The 23,995-nt window shown below is 39.5% G+C and overlaps 1 protein-coding gene and 3 non-coding genes across 10 annotated transcripts in view; 1 reads left to right on the forward strand and 3 right to left on the reverse strand.

Annotated features, from left to right (window-relative positions):
* The window catches only part of LOC108873070 (inactive dipeptidyl peptidase 10), a 57,474-nt gene that overhangs the window by 21,529 nt on the left and 11,950 nt on the right, over positions 1-23,995 (forward strand). For all 7 annotated transcript variants that reach the window (XM_018661155.2, XM_018661153.2, XM_018661158.2 and 4 more), the window contains 15 exons: positions 1,271-1,385; positions 2,041-2,136; positions 11,406-11,500; positions 13,847-13,921; positions 16,075-16,127; positions 16,281-16,362; positions 17,782-17,902; positions 19,582-19,736; positions 21,336-21,433; positions 21,517-21,640; positions 21,901-21,939; positions 22,173-22,280; positions 22,451-22,542; positions 23,082-23,129; positions 23,278-23,396. In XM_018661155.2, coding sequence (XP_018516671.1) covers positions 1,271-1,385; positions 2,041-2,136; positions 11,406-11,500; positions 13,847-13,921; positions 16,075-16,127; positions 16,281-16,362; positions 17,782-17,902; positions 19,582-19,736; positions 21,336-21,433; positions 21,517-21,640; positions 21,901-21,939; positions 22,173-22,280; positions 22,451-22,542; positions 23,082-23,129; positions 23,278-23,396 — 1,420 coding nt within the window. The remainder of the gene's footprint in view (positions 1-1,270; positions 1,386-2,040; positions 2,137-11,405; positions 11,501-13,846; positions 13,922-16,074; positions 16,128-16,280; positions 16,363-17,781; positions 17,903-19,581; positions 19,737-21,335; positions 21,434-21,516; positions 21,641-21,900; positions 21,940-22,172; positions 22,281-22,450; positions 22,543-23,081; positions 23,130-23,277; positions 23,397-23,995) is intronic.
* Positions 20,427-20,499, reverse strand: trnak-cuu (transfer RNA lysine (anticodon CUU)). The gene has a single exon. It is a non-coding gene; the product is annotated as a tRNA-Lys (tRNA).
* trnal-caa (transfer RNA leucine (anticodon CAA)) lies at positions 20,926-21,036 on the reverse strand. Its single transcript has 2 exons — positions 20,999-21,036; positions 20,926-20,971 (listed from the first exon to the last, which is right to left on the reverse strand). It is a non-coding gene; the product is annotated as a tRNA-Leu (tRNA).
* Positions 21,158-21,230, reverse strand: trnak-cuu (transfer RNA lysine (anticodon CUU)). Its single transcript has one exon. It is a non-coding gene; the product is annotated as a tRNA-Lys (tRNA).

Genomic DNA, 23,995 nt, shown 5'->3' on the forward strand with positions numbered 1-23,995 from the left:
ACAGGTAACTTTCATCATCCGAGCCTGAAGTGAGAGTGAAAAGATCAGTTTGGAGAAATGATGTAACCCGGTAGCTTCTCGAGCACCAGGTCGGAGGTGTCATCACAGGAAAGAAAAAGGTTTCTGCTGTCCAAGAGTCTTAAAGCAGACTGCAAATTTTTTTGCCTTTACTGCAGATAAAGGGTCACCTGAAAGGCACAAAATGTAAAATCAAAATCTCAGTTTATGCTCTATGTCAAACCCAAGTGTTGCCCTTTTTTTGTAATACAAAAGGCTTTACTCTGATGAATGTTTTTGGAGGGATAATCGCTTCTCTGTCTAGACAGGATGAATGTAAGCTGCATAAGAGTTTGTGTCCTTTCAGTGTCCAGTTATAAGAGGAGCTGGACTGCAAATTCAAAAATCAATCCATCTGATAGTAAGATACTAGAGATGAATGCTAACAAGTCTGCTTGAATCACTGATTTTATACACTTTACTTTTTTAACTTTTTAATGCTATGTTCTGACTGATGATGCACATACCTTGAGTCTGTGATTGGATGACTGAGGCAGCTCCTGTGTACATACATATGTTTATTTATGGATGTGTTGTGATGCTGCCCGTATAGCTGATGAAGGTCGGACAGGCTGAAACGTTGTAATCAATACATTTTTAAGCAGTAAGCAAGACACAGTGCTGGAGAAAACAGTCAGGGGATGATCAGAGTTAGGAGAATATGTCCAATCTGTCAAGTCGTCGTGACACTTTAGTCTGGACTAAGGCTGACTCTACCATCCCCAGTCGTTTGTGGAAGCACATTATTATGACCCACAGTAACGTATTCTTGTTGAGCGACATTTAGTGGCCGTAGTAATTATAACATCTATCAAGTACATGTAGTTTAAGTGCTGACAGACTCTGCTTTGGGGCAGGTGGATGGGTCAAACAAACTTGACACTTTCATGTAGGAGACCCGGGTTTAAAACCGTTTAAAACCTCACAGTTATTGTTGCTCCTTTGCTAAGCTATTTTCGCCAAACCTAAACCCAGCCAGGTTCGTTTTCATGCCTAACAAGGCAGAGATCGTTCAATAACGTTAACCATTTGTTTATTACTGTTATCGTGTTCTGGCAGGCGGCATTTCAGGAAACGGTTGTAGTCGTATTTAAGTGTGGGAACAAATGACCAGTATGGTTGTGTGAGTTGGAGGACTTTTTGTTGGACCTCATTAATCCTCTGGATGAGCGGACGCCGTTATCACAGTGTTTGTTTTTGTGTGTGTCTGCAGGAGTTTGTGGACGTCAGCCCGCCGCAGAGGAACTGGAAGGGCATCGCCATCTCTCTGCTGGTGATAGTGGTGGTCTGCTCACTCATCACCATGTCTGTGGTCGTCCTCACACCCGGTACGTCAGTTGCTAAGAGAAAGATGATGACAGTAACAATTATGGAAATAGATAAATCAGAAAATAAAGTTTTAATAAATACATTTCCTGTGCTCATGTTTCATATATAACTTATATTTAAATTAAAAATGGTTTTATAGTTTTGACAGGCTTAGACTTTAGGACCTTTGCAAAGCATGAGGGCTTTCTTGTTTTGGAAAATCACAGCAAAACAGTTGCTTTATACATAATTTATGGTTACTATTTGATCCTACTTTACTTCTACTTAAATATAAACATATATTTTATCTCCTTTAAAGCCGCTGTGTTGGATTTTCTGACAGCATTGCATGCTGCAGGGAAATCTCTTGTGAAAATATGATGAAACATAGAATATGTGAGTGTGTGTGTCTGTGTTTGTGTAATGGTCATGTGTGCATTCATGCACAAGTAAACAGATGAATATGTATATAATCACTCTCTTCACCAGTGCGTTTCCCTGCCTCTCTGCTCCCATTTGTTTGCCTTTAATCATAAAAACCTCAAACCTTAAGATTTCTTTTCAGGTACCATTTTGATGCAGTGTTTGCTTTTGATTGTGTCTCTGCTTTGTCCTTTGTTCTTCAGAGATAAAGCGGTGAAAATAAACTGGATTTGATTGTGTTGTTTTCCCCAGTGGAGGTCCCCGGCAGCAGCAAGTCCAGGCTGACTGTAACAGATCTGTATAAACCAGAGTTCAGCGTTCATGACCCTGAAGCCACGTGGATCAGCGGTGAGTCTGGAAAAAATCACTCAGCGATAAAAAGAAAAACAATGGGAGTGAAAAAATGAACACATATTGGCTTTTCCTTTTCATTTTTCTCTGTGTTACTGAGGCTCGCAGTTTCCCATCCACATGGTTTTTACAGCTGTGAATACTGACAGTCTCCTCAGTCCTTTTATGTACATTTAATTATGATGTGTTGAAAGTCTGTGGCTGTAGAACGGAGTCTTGTTCTGGATGGTATTAACTAAAAGTGTCATTGTTGTGACAGCTAATCACACCTGTAGCAGACACTGTCACTTCTGCTGCTACAGTAAGAAGCTCATTAGCTCTAGTGTTGATTTTATTGATTATAACTCCTGGTTTTCCGTCTGTATTAGACAAGTACGATAGTCAGACAGTAGGAAATTGTGTTATTAAAAAAGTCTAAATTTTTCTGGTGCTTACTTGGCTTTTAGCTGCATTGCATTCTGTCTGATTTTAGGCTACTGTGGGTGTAGAAACTGGTCTCTGTGCCTCCTCCATGATGGATTTCTTCCACTGTGCAGAGTATTTGTGCAAAAAGAGACATGAGGAAAATATGACAGCAAGACTCGCCGTTATTGTGTGGCAAAATTTCTTGAGAAAAGGCAATTTTAATTAGTTTCTTGTGGGGGAAAAACATAATCTTGCTACTTAATGGAGCCAAAAATGGTTTAATGTTTGCTAGGGACATAAAAGCAAGCAAGTCAGACACTGAAACTCCTCTGCTGAGTTCAGTGTCTGCTCAGAAAAAGACATGGAGCTGAGGTTGACATATCTCAGGAGGAGAATCAGGAGGTGAGGACGATGTGACATTGTGGGGAAAAGTGTGATGATGATATAACAGAGGAGAACAAAACAGTGCGACTTTGAGAAGGAAGTAGGAAGGTGACGTCTGTGTGAAGTTTGAGGGACGCCACGTGAGCTCCAGACAGTAAACCAGACGCGGTTTGGTTATTTTTATCTCCTGAAAAATGAAATACATGTGCTGCCTTGTCCGGGGTTGTTTAGTTTGGAAGGAACAGCTGGTCATGTCTGGCTGCTTCCTGTTGCCTACAGAAATTCAGAACAGTTTCAGATTCGACAGCTGGTTTGATCGCAGCGTGTTTTAACACCTTTATACCCTTTTTTCCCACAAGAACACCTGCACTTGTCAAGGTTAATTTTTTTGCTCCGAGCTTGAAGCCTTGGAATTTTTGAGGAGGATGAAATTTACAAACCAAAATAAAGGTCTTCAAATTGGCAAAAAAAAAAAAAAAAAAACATGACCTAGATCTAACTGGATTTTCATACAAGAGTGTTTCTGTTACATTTATGAACCACACGCAGTAACTTTTAGAGTCATTTATAGTTGTGTTTGTGTCCAACTGCTGAATATCCCCTCTCTTTTACTTCTGTTATTGGTCTCTGACAACTCCTGAGGGAAACATCTGGCTCTTTAGCTGCTAAATGCTCCACTATGTCTGCCTTTTGATGCTGAGAAGGTGGTGTACAGTGAGTTTTTAGGGCTTTTTCTATGAAAACAGTGCTATTGGAGCGGTGAGAGTGAACCAAAAGCACCAAAACAATGAGCTTAAAGGCGCAAAAATATGTCAATAGTAGTATGTAGACATAAATAATGTTTTCTGTAGAGCACTTTTAAAAACCAAAAAAGGATTTTGTTTCCATGTAAGGAAGCAAACAGATGAAACCTAAAAGAAATATAATTAAAAAGAAATAAATAGATAATTCAAAGATTATCAGGTTATTTGTTCCCATTATTAGAAATGAGAAATGATGTTTACCAGTTGTCTTGGAGGCAGACGATGTTGACCAGTGAACGTACAGTATGAGCTTAATAAAAAAACAATATTGTTCATCTAACCACAGGATGGACATGATCTTTCCTATCATGGGAGATGAAACAAGTTCCGAGCTCTGTGGGAAGTGCATGAGCAGAAAATGAGAATTTCTCCACCTGAGGTTTCATTACAGACTCCAAACATTTGTCAGCGAAGAGAGAGGTAGCCGGTAGTAATTCCATATTTATTAAAACCATTCATTTGCTGAGATTATAGTCTCTGCAAGGAGCTGATAACTGTGAGCTGTCTGCAGAGTTACAGTGAATTCATAAAGGTGGAAGAAGCCCTGATAATCTCAGAGAGAGGAAGTTGTTCAGGCAGGTAAAAGTTAGACAACGTAAAGAAAACACAGTGGTGCACATATTCACTTTGTCCTTTATTGTTACAAACACTGATGTCTGTATTTGACCTCTGAGAACAAAGTTAATCACATATAAAGCTGAGACAATTTTAGAAGATCCATGATGCGTTCAGGGCCACAGGGAGAATAAATACTGTGGTCATTAGTTCAAATTCTCCCAGCAGGACTCCATCTACCTTTAACTAACCACCAAAAAATACTTCATTCATTCTTTATATATGTCAGTGATAAATTAAATTAAATTAAATTACGTTATTAAAAATTAAACCACAAAAAACATGTTTTATTTATTAAATGCTTCATTAATAAATTAAATTAGTTTTTATTCATAACCCTAAATTATAATTCAAATATTATTTCATAGCCTCTTTTCAGTTCTGATTATATTATATATTTTTTTCATGTGATTATTTCCTAATATCTTTACATATTTTACTTCTCATCGACTCACAGTAGGACTGACTTTTAGTGCTAAAAATAATAGAGTTAGAGTAGAATAAGAGTTACTCTTACACACACAGCCTCTGATGCCGCCTCTGATCTATTGTGTCTTTTTTGTGCATAAACACATGAGCTAATTGAAGTGACCCCTGCTAACCTGCATATCCAAACACAGATGGCCTCACAGTGTCAGTGAATCAAGAGCACGACGGCCGACAGTGACTCAGGGTCAAATATCCTCCCACCCTGTGATAAACCAGATTTAGGCAATATAATAATAACACCACAGTGTTTTTAACCTGTTATCAGAAAATTAGTAAACAACAAAAGATATGTTGTGTTTAACAAGCATTTTGAATACACGTCTCCAGCTTATTCACAGGTGTAAACAGATACTTCACCCTGTTTAATTACTACTATACCTCACTCCATCTTCTATCTATATTCACTGATTAACGTGCACTAGCTGCAGGAAGAAACGTCTGCAGGAGACTGGACTTTGCACCCTGTCACAGATCTGCACTTGTGTTGCTGAGCAGTAATTCAATATTTGCCCAAGCCCTTAATGCCACAGCAGGATTCATATGTGCAGGAATTGACGAGTCAAGTCAGGAAGGCCCGCCCAAAACCAGCTGATTGACAGCTTGGCTCTTGAAGGAATAACAAAAACAACAGGGGAAAGTATAGATACAGATATTGTATAGCCATTTTTAAACATCTACAAGTGAATGAAATGCTTCAAACATGCAAGTTAGACTGTAGGAAGTGATCCCAGTCTGGCTGTTAGAGGTCGTCTTTTCAGCAGCTGTAGCTCAGCTGTTCAAGGGGTCGGCCATTAATTGTAGAGTTTTGTCAAAGTGTCCTTGAGCAAGGCCACTAAACCCCAATTTGTTCCTGACTGAGGGGAATAATCTTAAGTCTCTGTGGCCAAAAGTGCGACAAATTCACAGCTCTCCAACTGTATTTTTCTCCAGACTAGTCATCATCCCTCCACTCGAGTTCACCGACCTTTCTCTCAACCACCCCCCCAATCTTTCCTCCAGGCCTCATCGCTGACACCTCCTTGTCACATTTTCCTTCCCATGTTACATAAGATGCTCTCTGCTGGGGGTGTTACAGTGCGACCTTGGTCTATGACAACAGAGCTCTGACCATTCCTCCACACGTTCTCGCTCGTATTCGAATGCGGAGAATCTAACATGATCATGGGGTTAAACTGGTTCCTTGACAGCGTGACAGATTACGTGACACGGTGATGTGTTGACAACATGACGGCTAAATTATTGCCTTAAGAGTAAAGTCAGGAGAGTAGATGGCTAAATATCTTCGTAACACCTTCCAGGGAGTGACAGAAGGTATAAGAGGAGGGACGAGAGGCACAAGGACAGAGGTGGAAGGAGAGGGAGACAGTGAGAGATAGCCTTCCTGCTCTGGATCTGAAACAGAGATCCACAGCCTGCTGTGTCCTTTCCTTCCACAGGGAGATAATACTAATGACTAGTCCTGTGGCCTGTGGCTTCTCATTATGGGCTCTGGTGGGGATGGCCTAAAACACACACACACACACACACACACACACAAATGCATGTATACATGTGCTTGTGAGGACCTTATTTCACTCTCTAAAAGAGGGGACACTCATTTGATCTGAATACAATTCAGCTCTACCAGCTGGAATTGACAATCAGCAAATAAAACTGCATAGTATGTGGTGTTTAAAGCTGCTATAATTATTATTTTTATTTGAGGAATGGTCATATTATTATTTGTATACAAATTATGCAGGTTCCCGCAGCTTTCTGAAGCTCTTTAGCATCGTTAACCTCATTTTTGTTTGTTTGTTTGTTTGTTTTCACGCCCCTTGCTTTACTGTTTTGGTTCAGTCTCATTAGTTGAAAAATCTCAACAAAAACGCACTGTACTCTATTTAATCAGCACCAAACAACACAGACTTTTAGTTAGATAGAAACTACAGGATGAGGTTGCAGTAGCTAAAGAGTCAGATATTTTGTTCAGCTAACATCGATTGAAGAACACACTGAAAAATTATTTATCATCATCAATTATATGTATATGTTATATGTATATACTGGTGTCTAACAAGCTTTCGAGACACAAAAAGACATGATGGATCGTCTGTATATTGTTGTAGAATCAGAGGTGGCGTCAGCTCAGGTTTAAAATTACATCACCTACCAGAGTGAGAAGTGAGTTGTTTTTTAGTACCTCAATAATGAATTTTTCAACCCAACAGGGTCAGCTGTCCCATTAGCTGTTATGTTGAAATTGATGATGAAGTTGGGAAATTACCGCCTGACATGTTGTGTGGCGTAAATCTAACGTTGACTTCGGTGTGTGATGAGAGCTGAGAGACACCCACCCCCCGGTCTCGACCTGAATTTACTGCCGGTCCTCCTGGAGGTGTTTGTGGGTGTAATTCAAACATGTCTGTAATGGAAATTGCTTCCTTGACAGCCCCCCCAACTCATTTCCTCTTCTCTCTTCTAACATCCGAGTCAGGCTTCAATAGCTGCTCACCCTAATTTAATAGCATGAGGGACACTTACATCAGATCTCTTATAATAGTACTTCAAGAAACACCAGACTGTTGATGAATCGAGTGAAACAAAGCAGAAGCCGGTGAAATTCACAATGAATCTCCAATGCCATCAGGATGCCAAAGTCACGTCCGACCACTTCACAAAAATAACAAAATAATATAAGAAATTAAGATGTGAGATTGCAGCTCCTTGAGTTCACCGGCTGCTAAACAAGAGCTGAATATTATTAAGATAATATTTCATCTCAACGCCGTCAGGAAACCAGAGCAAAACAACCAAACACATCAGCGCCTTAAATCTGTTTCCTGACCACACGGAGCACGTTCGTTCAGAGTGAAAGGCACAGACGAAGGATGAATGCAAATAAATAATGTCATCAAGCTCACATCCTGTGTATTAGATAGATTAGATCGTGAGTAGTGGCAGCATGAAGTGTGATCTAACCGTAGTTTTTGAGGACGTACAAGTCGAGAACGTGCTTATGATGTGAACCCCCATTAGATTTCCAGGTCTTTAACCTAACTAATCTAAAACCAAACTTATGATTTTAAAAAATGTACAATACGGCAGATGTAGGATTAATTTAAATCAATAAATGTGTCAGATTGCTTTCATTCTGCTTTTTTGCAGGCCTGTTCCAATGAAGTGAAGTTACCATTGGTTGCTTGGCCAAGCGTTAGAGCTTCCCCATTGGCTTTTGTTCTTTCAAAATGAAACAGCGAGAAAATCACTTTTGAGAGCTTCGGTAGTCTTTTATACTTAGGAAGGTTCCTAAAGCTGGTTGAATTCTCTAAATGTTAAGGAGAGGAGCTTCGGTACCTCCTATCTTATCTTCTTTAGCAGAGGAGACACTGGACCTTCCTTTACAAAAGGTCCCACAATTCCTTGCAGCAGTAGCGTTTAAACTCGTAGTTTCATCGCGTGACACGATCCTTCCCCCCCTCTAAAAAATTGTGTTGTCTCTACAGGCAGAGAGCAGCTCATCAGTATCCCCTACTGCTCTCTGCTGCTTATTTATGATTTCCTTGCATCATCATCAGCATTATAGATGCTACACTGATTTTTGATGTTACCAAGGGAGCCTTACAATCGCCTTTCAGCAGAGATGGTTTCATTGTCTGTATCTAATTTGACATTCCTATATGCTGTGTCTTTATAGAGTCATATGAGTGAATTATTCATGCAGTTGTTGTTTACATTGTGTGTGCTTAATGTATTAAGTAAAGCTTATTTATGCCAGATCCATCTGAGGATGAAAAAAGCATCCAGGTACAGGGAGGAAGATAGCCAGCATGTATGTGTGTGTGTATGTTTGTGTGTGTGTGTGCAATCAGAGTGTGTTATGGACGAGTGCTTCACGCTGCTTGGCTTTGTTGTACATGATTGCTAATGAGGTTTGTACAAGCAATAGGCTACATCTTTAGAAGTGACCCCTATGAATAAAACAAAATGAAAGATGCATTAGTTATGATGATATTATGTAAAGTAACTAAATCATGTGGAGACATGAAACAATACTGCAAAAGCAGAATCCTCTCTTGAATAATGTATCCCCAGTAGATCCTCTGTAAATCTTCTATTACTGATACATAGCGGCTTCCAGAAATGCAGACATCTTGTTAAATCAACCACGTGGGCCCAAACAGTACATGCACTATATGCAGAGCCTAGTGTCTCCAATTGTCACCAGTTTCCTTAAGTCTTTTCTCTACCGACAACTGCTTGAAGTTTTTGATAAAAGAAATGTTAAAACATACTACAATACTATATCTTATAATGTATATGTACTATAATTTAAAGTTAATGTGCACAAGAGCTTCTAAGAAACTTGCTAATGGAACATTAGCAACATTTTTTCAAATCTGTGAAGCAGCACTCACTTTTGAAAATGTTTCTATTGTATGAGTCATGTTTTTTACTTTTTTCTACCTCGTCATTAGTGAACAGTTAGCCTGAAAGATGTCTCTCCTCATGCAGCAGTGAGTGATTGCCTCCCCTGCAATCAGCCACAGATTCACTCCAAATGAGTTTCAGGAGTTGATCAGGAGGGAAAGGAAGAAGCGGAGGCACAGCTGCTCCCGGTTCAGTTTGATGAGGATGGTTATAAAAAAATGAAACGGAGATTGACTTCAAGGACTGGAAAATAAGAAACATCTTTCAACTTTTATGAGGAGCATGCAAGTAAATGGAAAAAAAGTGAAATATGGGTGCGATGTTAATCTCAGAGAAAATTCTGTTTTTTGGTGTAAATTTGAGATTTTTTGTGTAAATCTGTGACATTAATCTCAGAGAATGAGTTTTCTCTTGTGAATTATGTTAATTTCAGAGAATATTTAAAGTTTTTTCCATGGAACATTACCCCATCCCCTGGAAAGTTATGTGTTAAAAAGTATAATACATACGTTCATGATCAACTTTAAATAAATACTGAGACGTTTTTGAGGTGAAGTGAGTAGGATTAATGATTATTCTCATTATTGATTAATAGTCTGTTTTTTTGTTTGGTCATTTAGTAATTGGCTGGTCTATAAAATGACAGAAAATAATCACTTAACTTTGCTTGTTTTGTCCAACAGTCCAAACATAATCAAATCACAATGATATAAAACAAGCACAACATTATCACCTTTGAGCAACACTGCCTGTGTTTTATCAGCTGGTGACTATATATATATTTTACCCATTCGATTTCATGATTTCTGAGACAGCACGTCTTCAGATTTTCTGCAGGAGGTGCTGCTTTTGTTTTAAATTACCAGAATATCTGGTGCAAGATTTCACATCTCACACATAAGGTGAATTAATGTGACAGCAGGAAGGGAAGGTGTAGCTATGACCTAAGTGTGATAAGAGAGATCCAGGACAGTGTGAATGTGTGTGTGTGGCTATGTGCCAGCTAGCATGGCTATTTGTGTGAATTACAAATGTTCCCAGTGGACAGGCGGTCAGGTTCAGAGCGATGGCTAATGAACTGACAGACTCTGGATCTGTGGTGTAATGGAAATCAGAGGGTGGAGTGGGTGGTCTGTGCTTCTTTTTCTTCCTCTACAGAAGGTGTTGCTCCTCTTGTTTCCAACTCCTTCATTTGCCAGATGAGAAGAATAACACCCACGGGAATAATATTCATTATGTGCTCTTTAATTTTCACATTTAGACACTGAAGTCCTTAGTATTTATGTTGCATTTTACACAAGTGTCACAGCGTACACACTGGATTAAACTTGACATATCTTGTTCTCGTTACACTTGTTAATCTTTGCGTTAGGGCAGTTTCAGTCAATTAAACACAATGAATAAATGTTACATGGATTTATCTACCATTAACACGGCACATTATCGGCCAATTGTCAGTCATGAGTTGTGGTATTTGGCATTTCAGTGCTTGTAATTATCAGTTTTGTCGATACAGAGCCCCCTCACATAGGTGTTTCCACTTATTCTGCCTAATTAGATGCTTTTTATTGGCTCGCTGACTGCAGATAACTTGTACGACTAATTGTCAACTTCTGTCTTTTGTGGAACAGTTCACACTCTGACAGAGCAGGATAAAAAAAAACAACACCATTTGGATGCTGCAACAACACTAATATTCAAAACAGCATGAATACTTCCTCCTCCATTTTGGACTTGTAACACATTTAGGGTCAACACTGTCAAAACAGTTTGCATTTGGTCAGTGGCACAAATTCTTCAAGGCTGAACTCTACACAAGACGTACTGCGCAAATGTTGTACTGTTGACATTTTGAAGTCATAAATGCTTCTCTGACCTTGCACTTTTATGTGGACTTTGGTGGTGGTCTAATGCAATTCCCCATACATTTATTCATCAGTATTCTTCAGATTTTTTAAAGATGTAGGATTTAATGTGTGAGAGTCCGTCTCCATTTCCACAAACAGTAACTTGACCTTTGCTTTTATTAGGTGATGTCACTTTTTAATGCCTCGCAGTTACTTCAGTTGCTCTTTATTTGCACTACAGTGCCCTTTTTATATGAGCTGCTGGCTGTTTTTATCCTCTGCTGATCATGTTTTTCTTTCTGTTCTCTCTCAGATTCAGAGGTGGTGTACAGGAACCGTGACGGTCACGTCATCAAGTTTAACTTCGCCCTGAACGAGACGGAAGTCATTTTGAGCAACAGCACATTTGTGAGTTTTTGTACCACTGTTTTTAAGAGAGCTTCTGTTTATTGGCTTTTCCTTTATTATCCTATGATTCTAATATTATATTATTCTAGCAAGATGTCAAGAAATTCATTAGTTAAAACTCATCAGATGTGAAGATTTGATGCTTTTCTTTCTAATGTGTTGTAGTTAAATTAATATCTTTGGGTTAAGGAATCTGGAATATGTCATCTCAGGGGTCTGGGAGATATATAAAACAAAAAAAATGTCACTGTGATATTTCATGCAAAATAATTAATGGAGAAAATAATCTGCAGATTGTAATGAAAATAATTGTTAATTAACTGTTGTTTTCCACTTAAAATATATTAGATAAAATATTATCTGAACAGTGAGTGCACACAGGTTTGAAAATCCAATACAGTACATAAAACACATGATATAAATAAAACATATACTGAAGCTCTGTATCCCTCTGATCTGACACTGCTGCTGCAAAATCAATACTGAGAACCTCTTCTTTGATTTGGTATTAGATGTACTTTGCAGACAAAAACATACAGTAACTTCTTAAGATACTATTCTGAAGATTCTTTGTTATTAATCTGTGTGCACAAGAAATTTCGGGAGCTCCGTAAAGACAATAAAGTCAAAGGCAAAGCAGCAGGCCGTATGTAGGACAAGACCTCCTAACCTCGCTGCTGGCCAGGCCTCAACGCTGTTCTTTAATAAATAGACAGAGCAGCTCTCTTCTCGTCTTGCTGCTGTGATTGGATCCCCAGAGGCTGGAGGAAACGTCAGAGCTGCCGGCAGCACCTCAGCACTCTGTTACCTGCAGAATCAGAATATGATAATGTCCGTCACTGAGGGAAGGGGAGGGAGGGCTATTGTGTGCTCAGCTGTCTTCACTGTGGGCTCTAAGGTCGCTAAATCAGTTCACTTCGCCTCAGCTTGCCTGGAGGAGAGTGTTTTTGGCGCTTTTGAAATATCATTTCAGATTAGTATTTGCCTGCTTGTACCATTATTGTCTGCAGTTGCCCACGTATTACTTCCAGGAATATGAAATTATATCATGTATCGGTAATCTGATTATCCATTAAATGCCATTTCAGTGAAATCCAACCAGCAATGCCAGATTTGATCAAAAGCATGCCAAATTTAGCTGTTTTCTAATTGCATCATTATAATCCTCTCGTAACCTGCTACACTCTTCTACTGTGAAAAATTATAAGCCCTTTATTATCACTCTCTCACCTTCTCTGTAAAGCACCTTTCTGGCTCTCTTCCTGCCTTTTTTGCAGAGCTGCTCCACGCTGTCATAGCTTGTAGTTCTAATGGTTGCATAAGGGGATTTGATGAGGATTTGAGGCCCCTGCTGCAACTTTGTGAGCAAAATCAAAAGGCAGAGGTGGCCTCGTAGTTAGGGAAGCCGCTGGTTTGACCCCCACCCCCCAAAAAATTGCAAAGAAAACCAGCTGCACAATCCAGATTGAACACTCTCACTGCCTAGAGACAATGTCAAGCACCAAAAGAGACACAAGAAATTCAAAATTGGCCATCATTTTTAAAAGAGGACACGATTTTTCAGGGCTGGCTAATTGTTCAGTGTCACTGCACAAAGGCTGAAAAGTGACTGGACATTTTTGAAATATCTGCCCATCACAGAAATATCAAAACCTTCTGTGGCTCCCTCGTGGTTTCATGGCCTTTAGTTGCTAGATTAGTTTTTGCCTGCTGAGTTTTTTTTGTCATTGTCATGGGATGAAAGCAAGAAATGCAGCAATGAACAATGTTAGCTGACAGAAAGAGCAATCATAAGCTGTCAAATATGAATCATTTCCCTTGAAGATTTGCTCTGTTTTTCTACTTTTCTATTCATAAAGTTCAGACAGGTGACAAATTAAAGGAAAAATATGGCTCGAGGCATCCTAACACACTTGATGTTGGGTTTGACTTCCATTTCATTTACCACATCAGTATTATTATTTACAGAGTCTAAAGAAGGTACTATGGGTCCTTTCTAAGGTTCTAGTGGTTATTTAGGAGGTTTTCAGGATGGTTTAGGATGTTTTAGTGGTCGATGTGAAGGTTCTAGAGGTACTCTAGGTTTTTCAGTGGGTTGTTTAGAAGGTGTAAATGCCCTAGTGCTCTAGTGCTCCTTTAGGAGATTACAGAGGTTCTCTAAGAGGTTGTTTGGTCTTTGAGAGTATTAGTGGTCAAAGACAAGGTTCTAGAGGTCCATTCGAAGGTTCTCTATGAGTTTCTAAGGGACATGTGGAGGTTGTAGTGGTCCTTTACAAGGTCCTAGTTTATGTGCATTGTTGTCAAAGATCTGTAGTGGTTCAGTTTTTTTCTCTCCTTTCTTGTCAGGTGGCTTTCAAGGTGGCGAAGTACTCGCTCTCTGCAGATCTGAAGTACGCGCTCTTCGCTTACGATGTCAAACAGGTGAGTTTCAAATGAAAATGCCTCCTCAAAGCAAAACAATAAATCAGATTCACATGAAAAACAACCAACCAGAGAACTGCTGGTGGGTTTTTTTTTAATTTGCGTCCTTCATCACGACCTCACAAGCTGTGATCGGGGTTTGTGGATCATCCTCAACATTACCAGCTGTTCTTTCCTTTCCTCCTCTGTTTATTTCCTGGCAGGCTGTCATTTACATTGTGCTCCTGTGCAATACTCGAGGGTACCGTCACTCACTCACAAACACACACAGAGGCTCTGGCCTTGTTCGTGTTTGTGATTTGTGCTTGATTTGTATTTGTGCTCTTTTGTTCACAACTTTGCCACTTTGTGCTTCTTAAAATTGGAATTGATTCAAATTGAAAAGATGAACATTGATGCTTTTGATAGTTAGGATAACACAGAGTCAGAGGCACCACATGAAAAACAACCAACCAGAAGAATGGTTGGTGAAGAATGAATACTTGCATATAAACACACTCACTCGATTTCTTTTTGCAAACAAATTGCATCACCTACTTTGAACAGGTGTGGTTTTATTTGTTGGGTTTCTGTTTTGTCAGCCTTTAGCTGTGTGGGTTTCTTTGTGCTTCTTGTGCCTGTGTTTTCTCAGTCTGTAGTGTATTTTTCTGCCTGTTAACATTCAGTCATCCGCCACAAGGCTTTCTTCTCTCCTCGCAGTCAAGGTTTTTCCATTGATTTTTAGATTTGTTTGCAAACAGGTGGGTCCAGGCTCAGGTTTAGAAATACTGCGGCAGCTGAAAAACCAAAGGAGGACGTCTGTGTGTCCTGAAGTATGTTCCTGTAATGATTCCACGTAAGAATCACTGATAAGTTTAAGGACCTCTTGTCTGTTTGATACAAAAAACGATTCAAGCGTCCACCTTCCAAAAAACATGCCTCTGCATGTACAGAAGCAGTATTTCCTCAGCATCTTTTTCTCAACATTTCTCTCCACTTCTCTTCTGCATATTAAGGCTTAATTGATTGCACTCCGGTTTTATTTGTTGCCAGGGCAACCTGAAATCCCCTCGAGGTGCAAGAAACACCACATACTGTGATTTTTTAGCTGCTCTCAATTGAATTTCTTTCAGTTAGCGCACCGCCATGCGTGAAGGGAAATCAACTGTGGAGGATGCACGTAGCACAGTTCACCTGGCAGTGAGGAAAACAAGTCGAAGCAATAGAGTTTCTGAGAGTTAAGGATGAAAACTTTGATTTGAAATTCAAGTGAAAATCCCAAACTTTCTATAAATACAAAATATGTCAAATGTGTATGAAGTTACACACAGTAAATTTGAAGGGGATGGTGCAGCCATAAAAACATGGAGTCCGGGGTTTAAATATTTATTCAATGTAAACATCACATAGCTTTCAGGGAAAGCTGCTGGAACGGGCTGATGCAGAATATATATATGATGCTGTCAGACAGTGGGGAATAAGATGATTTTTCCAGCGCTTTAAGGCTGCTTTTTTTTTTTTTTGAGGAATAAAATGAAAGTTGCAGGTTTGGCGTTATTATCTTTTTGTAAAATAAGTTTTCTTTCACACGACTTGGCTAAAATGGATGGCATGTGGATTCAGAGCAGAACAGAACTGATCACAGATGAAACCTTGATGAAAATGATCATTTATATCAGATTAAAATGAAGGCAGGAGACCGACAGGTGTGCTGGACCATTGTGGTGAAGAAAGAGCTGAGGAGAAAGCTCATCGACCAACGGGCTAGTGTTTGAGCAAAAACGTCAACTAATCAAGAGTGTTGCTTGGGACTTTGCATGGCAAACACAAACTTTATGACATTGTACGCCGGAAGATATTAGCTAGAAGAAGATATCAGCACATATCCTGATGTTTGAATATAATTATTGTAATGCAGCAATTAGACTGCACCACATACAAGTGTGATTTGTATCAGAGGCAGCACAAGACTCAGGCTTTTTGTCTGTTTACATGAGGCCAGTTTCCATTCTGTTATTTCTTGCTGTTGTTAGTTATTAGCTGCTCCAGTGACTTTGTTCCCTCATGTGGATCCTTCATATTGTTTTCTTGACTTAGAAGAGGCCAACATTGCCACAAGGTTTCAGACATGGATCAATATTTGCATTACGTGACGGTTTGAACTCTCATTGCAGATGTACAGGTATTCGTACACGGCGTCCTACATCGTTTACAACATCTACACAAGGTAACTTTACTCGCTGTTTTTCCATTCATGTTTTTAAATGCTCTGTGATGCATGCACATGGTGGTGTTGAGAAACAGCTGGTGATTGTTAAAGAAAAATATATATATATATATATATATATATATATATTATATTATTGCTTGTGTTTATCAGGGAGGTTTGGGAGTTAAACCCTCCAGAGGTTCAGAACGCAGTCCTCCAACACGCAGCGTGGGGAAGACAAGGACAACAGCTGGTAAGGCAGAGTGTATATGTGTGTTTTTTTCTCTCTCTTCTCACTGTCTTCTAATAAATTCAAGCTGCTTCGTCTATCCGGAGGGAGTTGATCCAGTGATGACGATCTGCTGCTCTGATGTGATTGTGTTTACAGTATAGACACTGTTTATGCCTGTGTTTCTGTTTGTCTGTCTCAGCCACTGACCTAATTCCAACTGTGACAATTTTTACATTACATTACACTCAGGGTGCTGCTTATACACATGACTGAGGACTTCTGCACAAGCTGTGCCAAGATAGTAGAGGTTACATTTTATTTTACAGCTCCTTTTCTTCATAAAATTCCAGGATCTGACTATAAATGTGTAATTTGGCACTAGGACAAATGTCTCTCTGTGTGGTTGTAAATTAAAAGCACAGATGCAGTTCAGCAAATTTTTGATTCTTGGTTGAAACAGCCAGTTTTACACTCATTAAAATTTTAGCATTTCCTTCCCCTTGATATAAAATTTTAATAAAATCTCCAATAAATGAGTGGGTACGTGCCTATAATTAGCACCAAATTACATTCTTCTTTTCCAGGAATCTACCAAGAATTTTTTAAAGAGAAAATAACGTAATACTTGATTCTAGGGGTCCTTTCCTAAAATCTATCTGGCATTAAGCTGTTAATTTAAGTATTTATTACAAGAAAAGCCAATGCAGTTTGGTACTAGTTATGGAGAATGTTCAAGTATTTCTGTCTTTCTAGGAAAACTGATGTTTTATGTATGTTTTTGAACTAATCATTATCCTCCTACTGTTTAACTAAACAACAAAACAGATTGTGGATTCAGGAAATCCGAATTAATATTGGTGTTTAAAGTGAGTCTTCCCAGTGATCTACACACACCAATAATCAACTAAACTAACTATTATTTATTAAATCTGTGGTGAAAATGAACTGATAAATGTTTTATTTGCAGTCACTAGCATTTGCATGATGTGTGTACTGGTTCCCAAAAATATGACAGCACTGACCCCCCCCAACCAAAACGTGAATTAAATTTAAAATGGTTGCTGTGTGACTAATGGCTACTGAGAACAGAGCAGGGGGAAAGTAAATGACTCCAGGAAAAAGAGAAACTCTGTCCGTGTGGGAGAAAAATGAATTCAGGTGAGGATATTGGTGAACATGCAGGATGTGTTGAGCTGATCCTGTTTGATTTTCTTTTTGCAAATGCAAATGTTAAAACACTGATGGAACAGAGAGAGCAAACACACACGTTTGCTGCATGGTGAGATAAAACCAGTGGCTTTAATATGAAAAAGCTAAATCTCTTCAGAGAGGAAATCAAAAAGGAGAAGAGAGCGAAGGGACACGCAGAGGCAGAACTCAGTTTGACTGCAGAGAGTTACTGGTGTGAGTTCCCTTCATCCTTTCTTCTTTTCTTTTCAGATCTATATTTTTGAGAATAACATCTACTACCAGTCAGATGTGAGGAGTATCTCCCTGAGAATCACCTCCTCTGGGATGGAGGGAGTCATCTTTAACGGTCTCGCCGACTGGTTGTACGAAGGTGTGTGCTGAAAGTGTTAAAAAGTAAAAGTTCCGTAAAAGTGCAGTAGAAACTGACTTAAAGAATAGATCATGACCTACACGAAACGTGTGGCAATGATTTCTTAAAACAGTATCTAACTACCGCTCTTACAACATATCGACTGAAACACAACTTATAATTCTCTACAGATCTGAAACAACACAGAAATAAAATTATCCTTTACATTTTTTTTATCAAGAAGAGGTCTAAACCCAACAATTTCCCCATGAGCAAGCACTAGGCAACGGTGGCGAGGAAAAACTGAACCTTTAACAGGCAGAAACCTCGAGCAGACTCTGACTCATGGTGGACGGCCGTCTGCTTCGACCCAGTAGGTTAGAAAAAAAACTAGGGGTGCTCTGGTTGGTCGTTGTTTTTTAATTCCACTAGCTTCCAGTGCCGGTTGTTGGGCAGAAGGCGACGTCTGTGGAGGACGTCTCTCAGCTCACAGATCAGTCACCAGGTTTTTATATGTGCAAGTTTTGGGACCATACAAGACCCCCCACCCCCTCACCCGAGTTCACTTCGAGCCGCGGCACCCGAAGTGTCTGGTGAACCAGTTCCCTCTCCTCCTGGATTTTCTCTCCACCATCTCCTTCATGCAGGTCTTGAGGTGGTCAATCCTGCTGGTCATGGCCCTCTTTCACTGCTTTTTCTCTTTCAGCGTCAACATGGACTTTTTATCCCACGTCGCCTGACTTTCTCCTGTGCAACTCAATAATTCACTATACTTCCTTCACAGTTATAATCCTGACAAGTGGAGAAAGCATATCATCACATACAGTAATTGAGTATTTAAATTAATCTTTCTCTAAAGGTTAATTAAGTATTATGTAGGAGTTTGGATTCAATGCCATATTTACAAAGTCCTGGCTACAGTCCAGTGAACCAACATACACGCTGTAATTTGCCACATGAAATCATTTCATCTCGCTCATTTTGACCACACATGTAAATATTAGAATTGAAAACTTCGTTAAATGTTTGAGGAAGTAGTTTACTTGATGTATCTGTTCATCTCTTGATGATATTAACTGCTAAACAAGTCGATAAATTCTAAAGTCTTTGCAGCTTCAAACTCCAGGTTTTGAGATTTCTTTTCTCCTTTCAGAAGGAGGCAAAAAGATAAATGGTGTGTGATCTCTGGTTGAGGAAACAGTTTCAGGGCAGAGTGCATCCTCAGTTCAGCTGTTTAAAAGTGTTTCAAAGATTCGTCTATGGCAGTAAAAATGCAGCAGAGCAGACGAGACGAACTAAGCAGAATGGCAATGAAAAATCAACAACAAGCCTCTACAATCCATTAAGTCGCTGTGTAAACAAATTCAGTAATGTGGTGGTGCGCACAGAGTGCAGCACATCGTAATCACAGACCGGGGCAGATGGGAAACGTTATAGAATAATTTCTGTTTGTAGATGTACTGTGAGCTGTGTGTTTTCTCTTTCACTTAGATGTAAAGGAAAGAGCAGGATAAGTACATGTATTTTTGTCTGATAAATAAGTGTATTTTTGACCCACTTTTACCAGATTTGACAGAACATGTTGTGACCTACACAGAAAGACTATGTCATTAGCACCTCTGAGTGTTATAGAGTCAGAATATGAAGACAAAAAGTGTTCAGACAGAAAATGGTCAACAACGTCTGAGTTTTCTTGTCAGAGGAGATTCTGCGTTCACACCTGGCTCACTGGTGGTCACCGGACGGAGAGCGACTGGCTTTCCTCACCATCGACGACACCCTTGTACCCAACATGGCTCTGGCCCAGTTCACTGGCAGCACCTACCCCCGAGGACTACAGTACCCATATCCTATGGTAAGTCTGGACTCATTCAATCCTTACATTTCTGTCATTTACAGCGGTTGAATTGTCTTGATGCTCTCCTCCATTGCACCGTCTTTTCCTAATGTCTTAGAGAACAGTTAGATAAAAACAGAGGAGAGGAAATTCACAATAAATCAAATTAACACAAGCTAATTGCACTAAACATGTGGTCTTTCTGGACTTTTATTGAACATCTCAGCTGAGCTTCATCTGCTTCACATATTTCCATGAAATAAGGGGAAACAGGCAGTTGGCATTTTCTGCACTTACAGTATTTTTTTGTCTTGTTTTTGTGGGTTATGTACGTTGAAAATGTGCCAAGACTGAGTGTGCTCTTGTAGTACAGGAGGACCTGCTTCCTGAAATAGCCTCAAGGTCATTTCAGTAGCACTCAGCAGCAGCATGCAGAGTATAGACTTTGTTCACTAATGGATGTCGGGTCAAGTCTTTTCTCTGCGATTTTAAATTAGCTTTTTGTATCCGATAAAATGACCACAAAATGTTCTCATAACCTGTGTGGTGTTTCCCAACTGATAAGTTGACAAGCAAACTGCACTAATGAGCTTATTTTATTACGATAAACAAACAAACAAACAAAAAATGATACAGTAATGACTAGTTCCCCATTGTGAGGTACTAAATAACCATTTACCACTTACCCATGTCTTCTAAAAGCTGGATCGCCCAACGTGGGGCTCGAACCCACGACCCTGAGATTAAGAGTCTCATGCTCTACCGACTGAGCTAGCCGGGCCTTGACTTCATAAACAATTATGTTTCCTCAAAACGAAAGTGGACGGTCAGCTGACTCAGTGTTGCACTATGACTGCTACTTCAGTTGGTTGTATAGTTAATTAAGCTCCACAGGATGATGCATGAACATATTCAGTGAGCTTTTTACATACAATATCACAGGGATGAAACCTGCAAGTACGAGGGAGGAAGGATAAGTTCACAGCTTGAGGTAGAAGCAGGTGAGTTAAACAGTTCTTGTTAGCTGCACGTGCAGTTCAGCTCTTTGGGTGAGAAAGTTTGAAGTTAATAACTTCTGTCATTTTTCTGTTTTGGGCCCAAGTCAGTGCTGTCTGAGAAAAGAGTCCACAGCAGTGATGATGTCAAAATGGTGACCTCTTAGCTCCCTCTTCATCATGGAGAAGAGTAGTAATTCTCACAAAAAGTCTGTCAGGAGTGGGATTTGAACCCACGCCTCCATGTGGAGACCAGAAGTCCCTTTGCTCAGGAAGGAATCAAGCCTTGAGTCTGGCGCCTTGGACCGCTCGGCCATCCTGACAGCTGAAATGCCCAGCTCAAAACTCGACTACTAGAAGTACTCATCAGCTTCAGGCTCTTGTTAATAGTTGAATTGATGTGTTTCGATCTATCCTCTTATTCCCACCTTTTAAAAGCACTTTCGCCCAACGTGGGGCTCGAACCCACGACCCTGAGATTAAGAGTCTCATGCTCTACCGACTGAGCTAGCCGGGCTTTTGGTCTTGAGGAAAAAATCATATCTTGTCAACATGGAAAATGCCTTTTTTTGTTCTGTGCATTAATTTCAGACCATCAGTGTTTGTCTCTTTACTTCCTCAGGCTGGCCAGACGAACCCTGCAGTCAAGCTGTCAGTGGTCAACCTGTTCGGAGCGACACACACTCAGGAGCTGCAGCCTCCTGATCAGTTCAGACACAGGTAACAAACACACACACACATGCTGTATGAAAACAGCAGGAAATCCCCCCGGTCTGATTTTCTTCTCTGCCTCTCCTCTGCAGAGATTTCTATGTCACCATGGTGAAGTGGATCAGTAATACTCACCTCGCTGTGCGGTGGCTCAACCGGCCCCAGAACACCTCGCTGTTGACGGTGTGTGACGCCACGATAGGAGTCTGCCTCCAGGTGGGTGTTTTTGATTTGAAATTTCAGAGTGGGGTTGGAAGCTGGCTAGATTAGGAAGAGATATTTGCTGCCTGCACGACGTCTGACCGACTCTCAGCAACCTGATGACTGACTGTGTAAAAACACATATAGGATCACCACGTTTTTAATATCCCAGCAGCGATTCAACACTAACTCATTATGTTTTTACAGCTGAATAACTTCTAGAGGACGTGTAACTGTGTTAAAAAGTGAATTTAATTCTCTTCCTCTTCATTCAGAGACATGAGGAGACCTCAGAGACATGGCTTTCCAGACAGGTAAACCTAAATACAGACTTTTCTTATAACTGTATTTATCAGCAATAATATGGTCCTGATTCCTGCTAGAACTGTATTCATATAGCTGTATGAAATGTCCTTGCCATTGTGCATCTTCAGCTATACATTGTATTATCCTCACAGCTGTATGTTGTATTATTGAGGCAGAATACAGCCGAACTCATTCATGCATAAAGTATGTCACCTCTGAAGTCTTGTGTTTCTCCCTGCAGAGACAGGAGCCGTTCTTCTCCAAGGACAGGAGCAGGTTTTTCCTCACTCTGCCCGTGAAACAAGGAGGTCAGGGAGATTTCCACCACATCACAATGTTCACCAAAAAGGTGACCTTCCTCTCCTTTTTCTTTATCCTAAATAACTTTATCCTCTTAGTGCAGAAAATTCCATTAAACTCTATTTAATAGGTCAATTGAGCCCTGTTTTGTGTCTTTAAATCTACCAAAGACGAGTCATTTCTAGCATTTTCCAACACGTAAAACTGATTCTTTTTCAGTTACGAAGCGATCAGGATGAAGTTCGCCACCTAACGTCAGGGGACTGGGAGGTGACAAAAATTGCGGCATACGATGAAAAAAACCAGATCATGTAAGTTTCAGTTTTTTTCTCACTTTCAAAAGAAATAAAAACAACCTAATATGAAAAAAGTGGAATAAATATATTGTGTGAAACACCACAGCTGTTTCTACTTCTGAAAATAATGTGCTGATGGGTAGTTAAATCTGTGACAATACATCAGAGATTATGTGTTCATTATTTTACATGTAAATTCTTGCATTAAATGCAAAGTAAATATTAACTATAGTTGTCAGGTAAATGAACAACAGTGGGTTTCCTCTTTTAGCCTGTGTTCAAGCTGAAAACAAATAATATATATAATGATTTATTTATTATTATATAAATAATAATAAATAAATCATAAAATATACTGTGTATTGTGACTTCTTGTTGCCAATGTGTAATTGTTGTATTTTCCTAAGTATGACTCTATCGTGCCCAAACAAGATGCTTTGTGAGCCTCAGGCTTTATGGTCGGGCAGCCATGATATGCAGAAGTCATTGAAGGCAGATGTATAATGGATCCATGACCTTGTCCTACTTTAGCCGCTGTGCTTTTCTCTACACAGATACTTCCTCAGCACAGAGGACTCAGCACAGCAGAGACATTTATACAGGTACAATCCACTCACTCTCCATATGAACCATAGTGTTTATTGTTGGTGTTTTTGTTATTTCTTCAGCCATTATTTTCCAATATTGTGCATGCTGTCTTTTTTTTTCCTTTGTGCTCAGTAAACATCTCTCGTCTCTTTCCTCTGACAGCGTGTCCACTGTTGGCCTGTTTCCACGGCGATGTCTCACCTGCGGACTGAAGGAGGAGTGCACATTTTTCGATGCCGACGTCAGCCCCGATGCACAACAGGCCATCCTGCATTGTAAAGGTCAGAGAGAAAGTCGAAGCATGAAATTTATCAATTTATCCTGCTTAAATAAACATGTAGCATCTGATTTTATGAAAATAAATACCTGGCATTCTCTAAAAAACCCAGAGGATAATTTAAAAACATGTTTTCTGTTGATTTCTAAAATTTAGTAATATGAAAATACTCTCTCTATATATCACAGAAGTTATAGAACAGTATTAATATTATTTCTATGTTGATGGTGTGGCACAATTTTAAGTTTTGAATTGTTAGCCAGTAGCCATTGGCTCTCAGTTTTAAGATTTAACTGCTGTGAAGATATTTCCAGAATCCTTAACAACTTTTTTTAATGTCTAGATTAAGTAACGTTTTTTTGTTTAACCATTTAAATATTTAATTTTGTGATTTCTGGGCACCATCTTTGTATATGGATGGATGGATATAGATGTTAAAAGTATGTAAGTCTTGTGTCTTGTTTTCAAAAACCACCAAGTTCTGTATTTTTTGAGGAAAATAAGATGTACTATCAACTTCCTGTAATCTATTTTCCAATTAATGTTTGTCCGTTTTGCTCAGGAAATTGGTCAAAGCGTGGTTAAATGTGATCAGGACAACTG

This window comes from Lates calcarifer, linkage group LG7_2 (genome assembly GCF_001640805.2).
Source record: "Lates calcarifer isolate ASB-BC8 linkage group LG7_2, TLL_Latcal_v3, whole genome shotgun sequence".
Lineage (NCBI taxonomy): Eukaryota > Metazoa > Chordata > Actinopteri > Centropomidae > Lates > Lates calcarifer.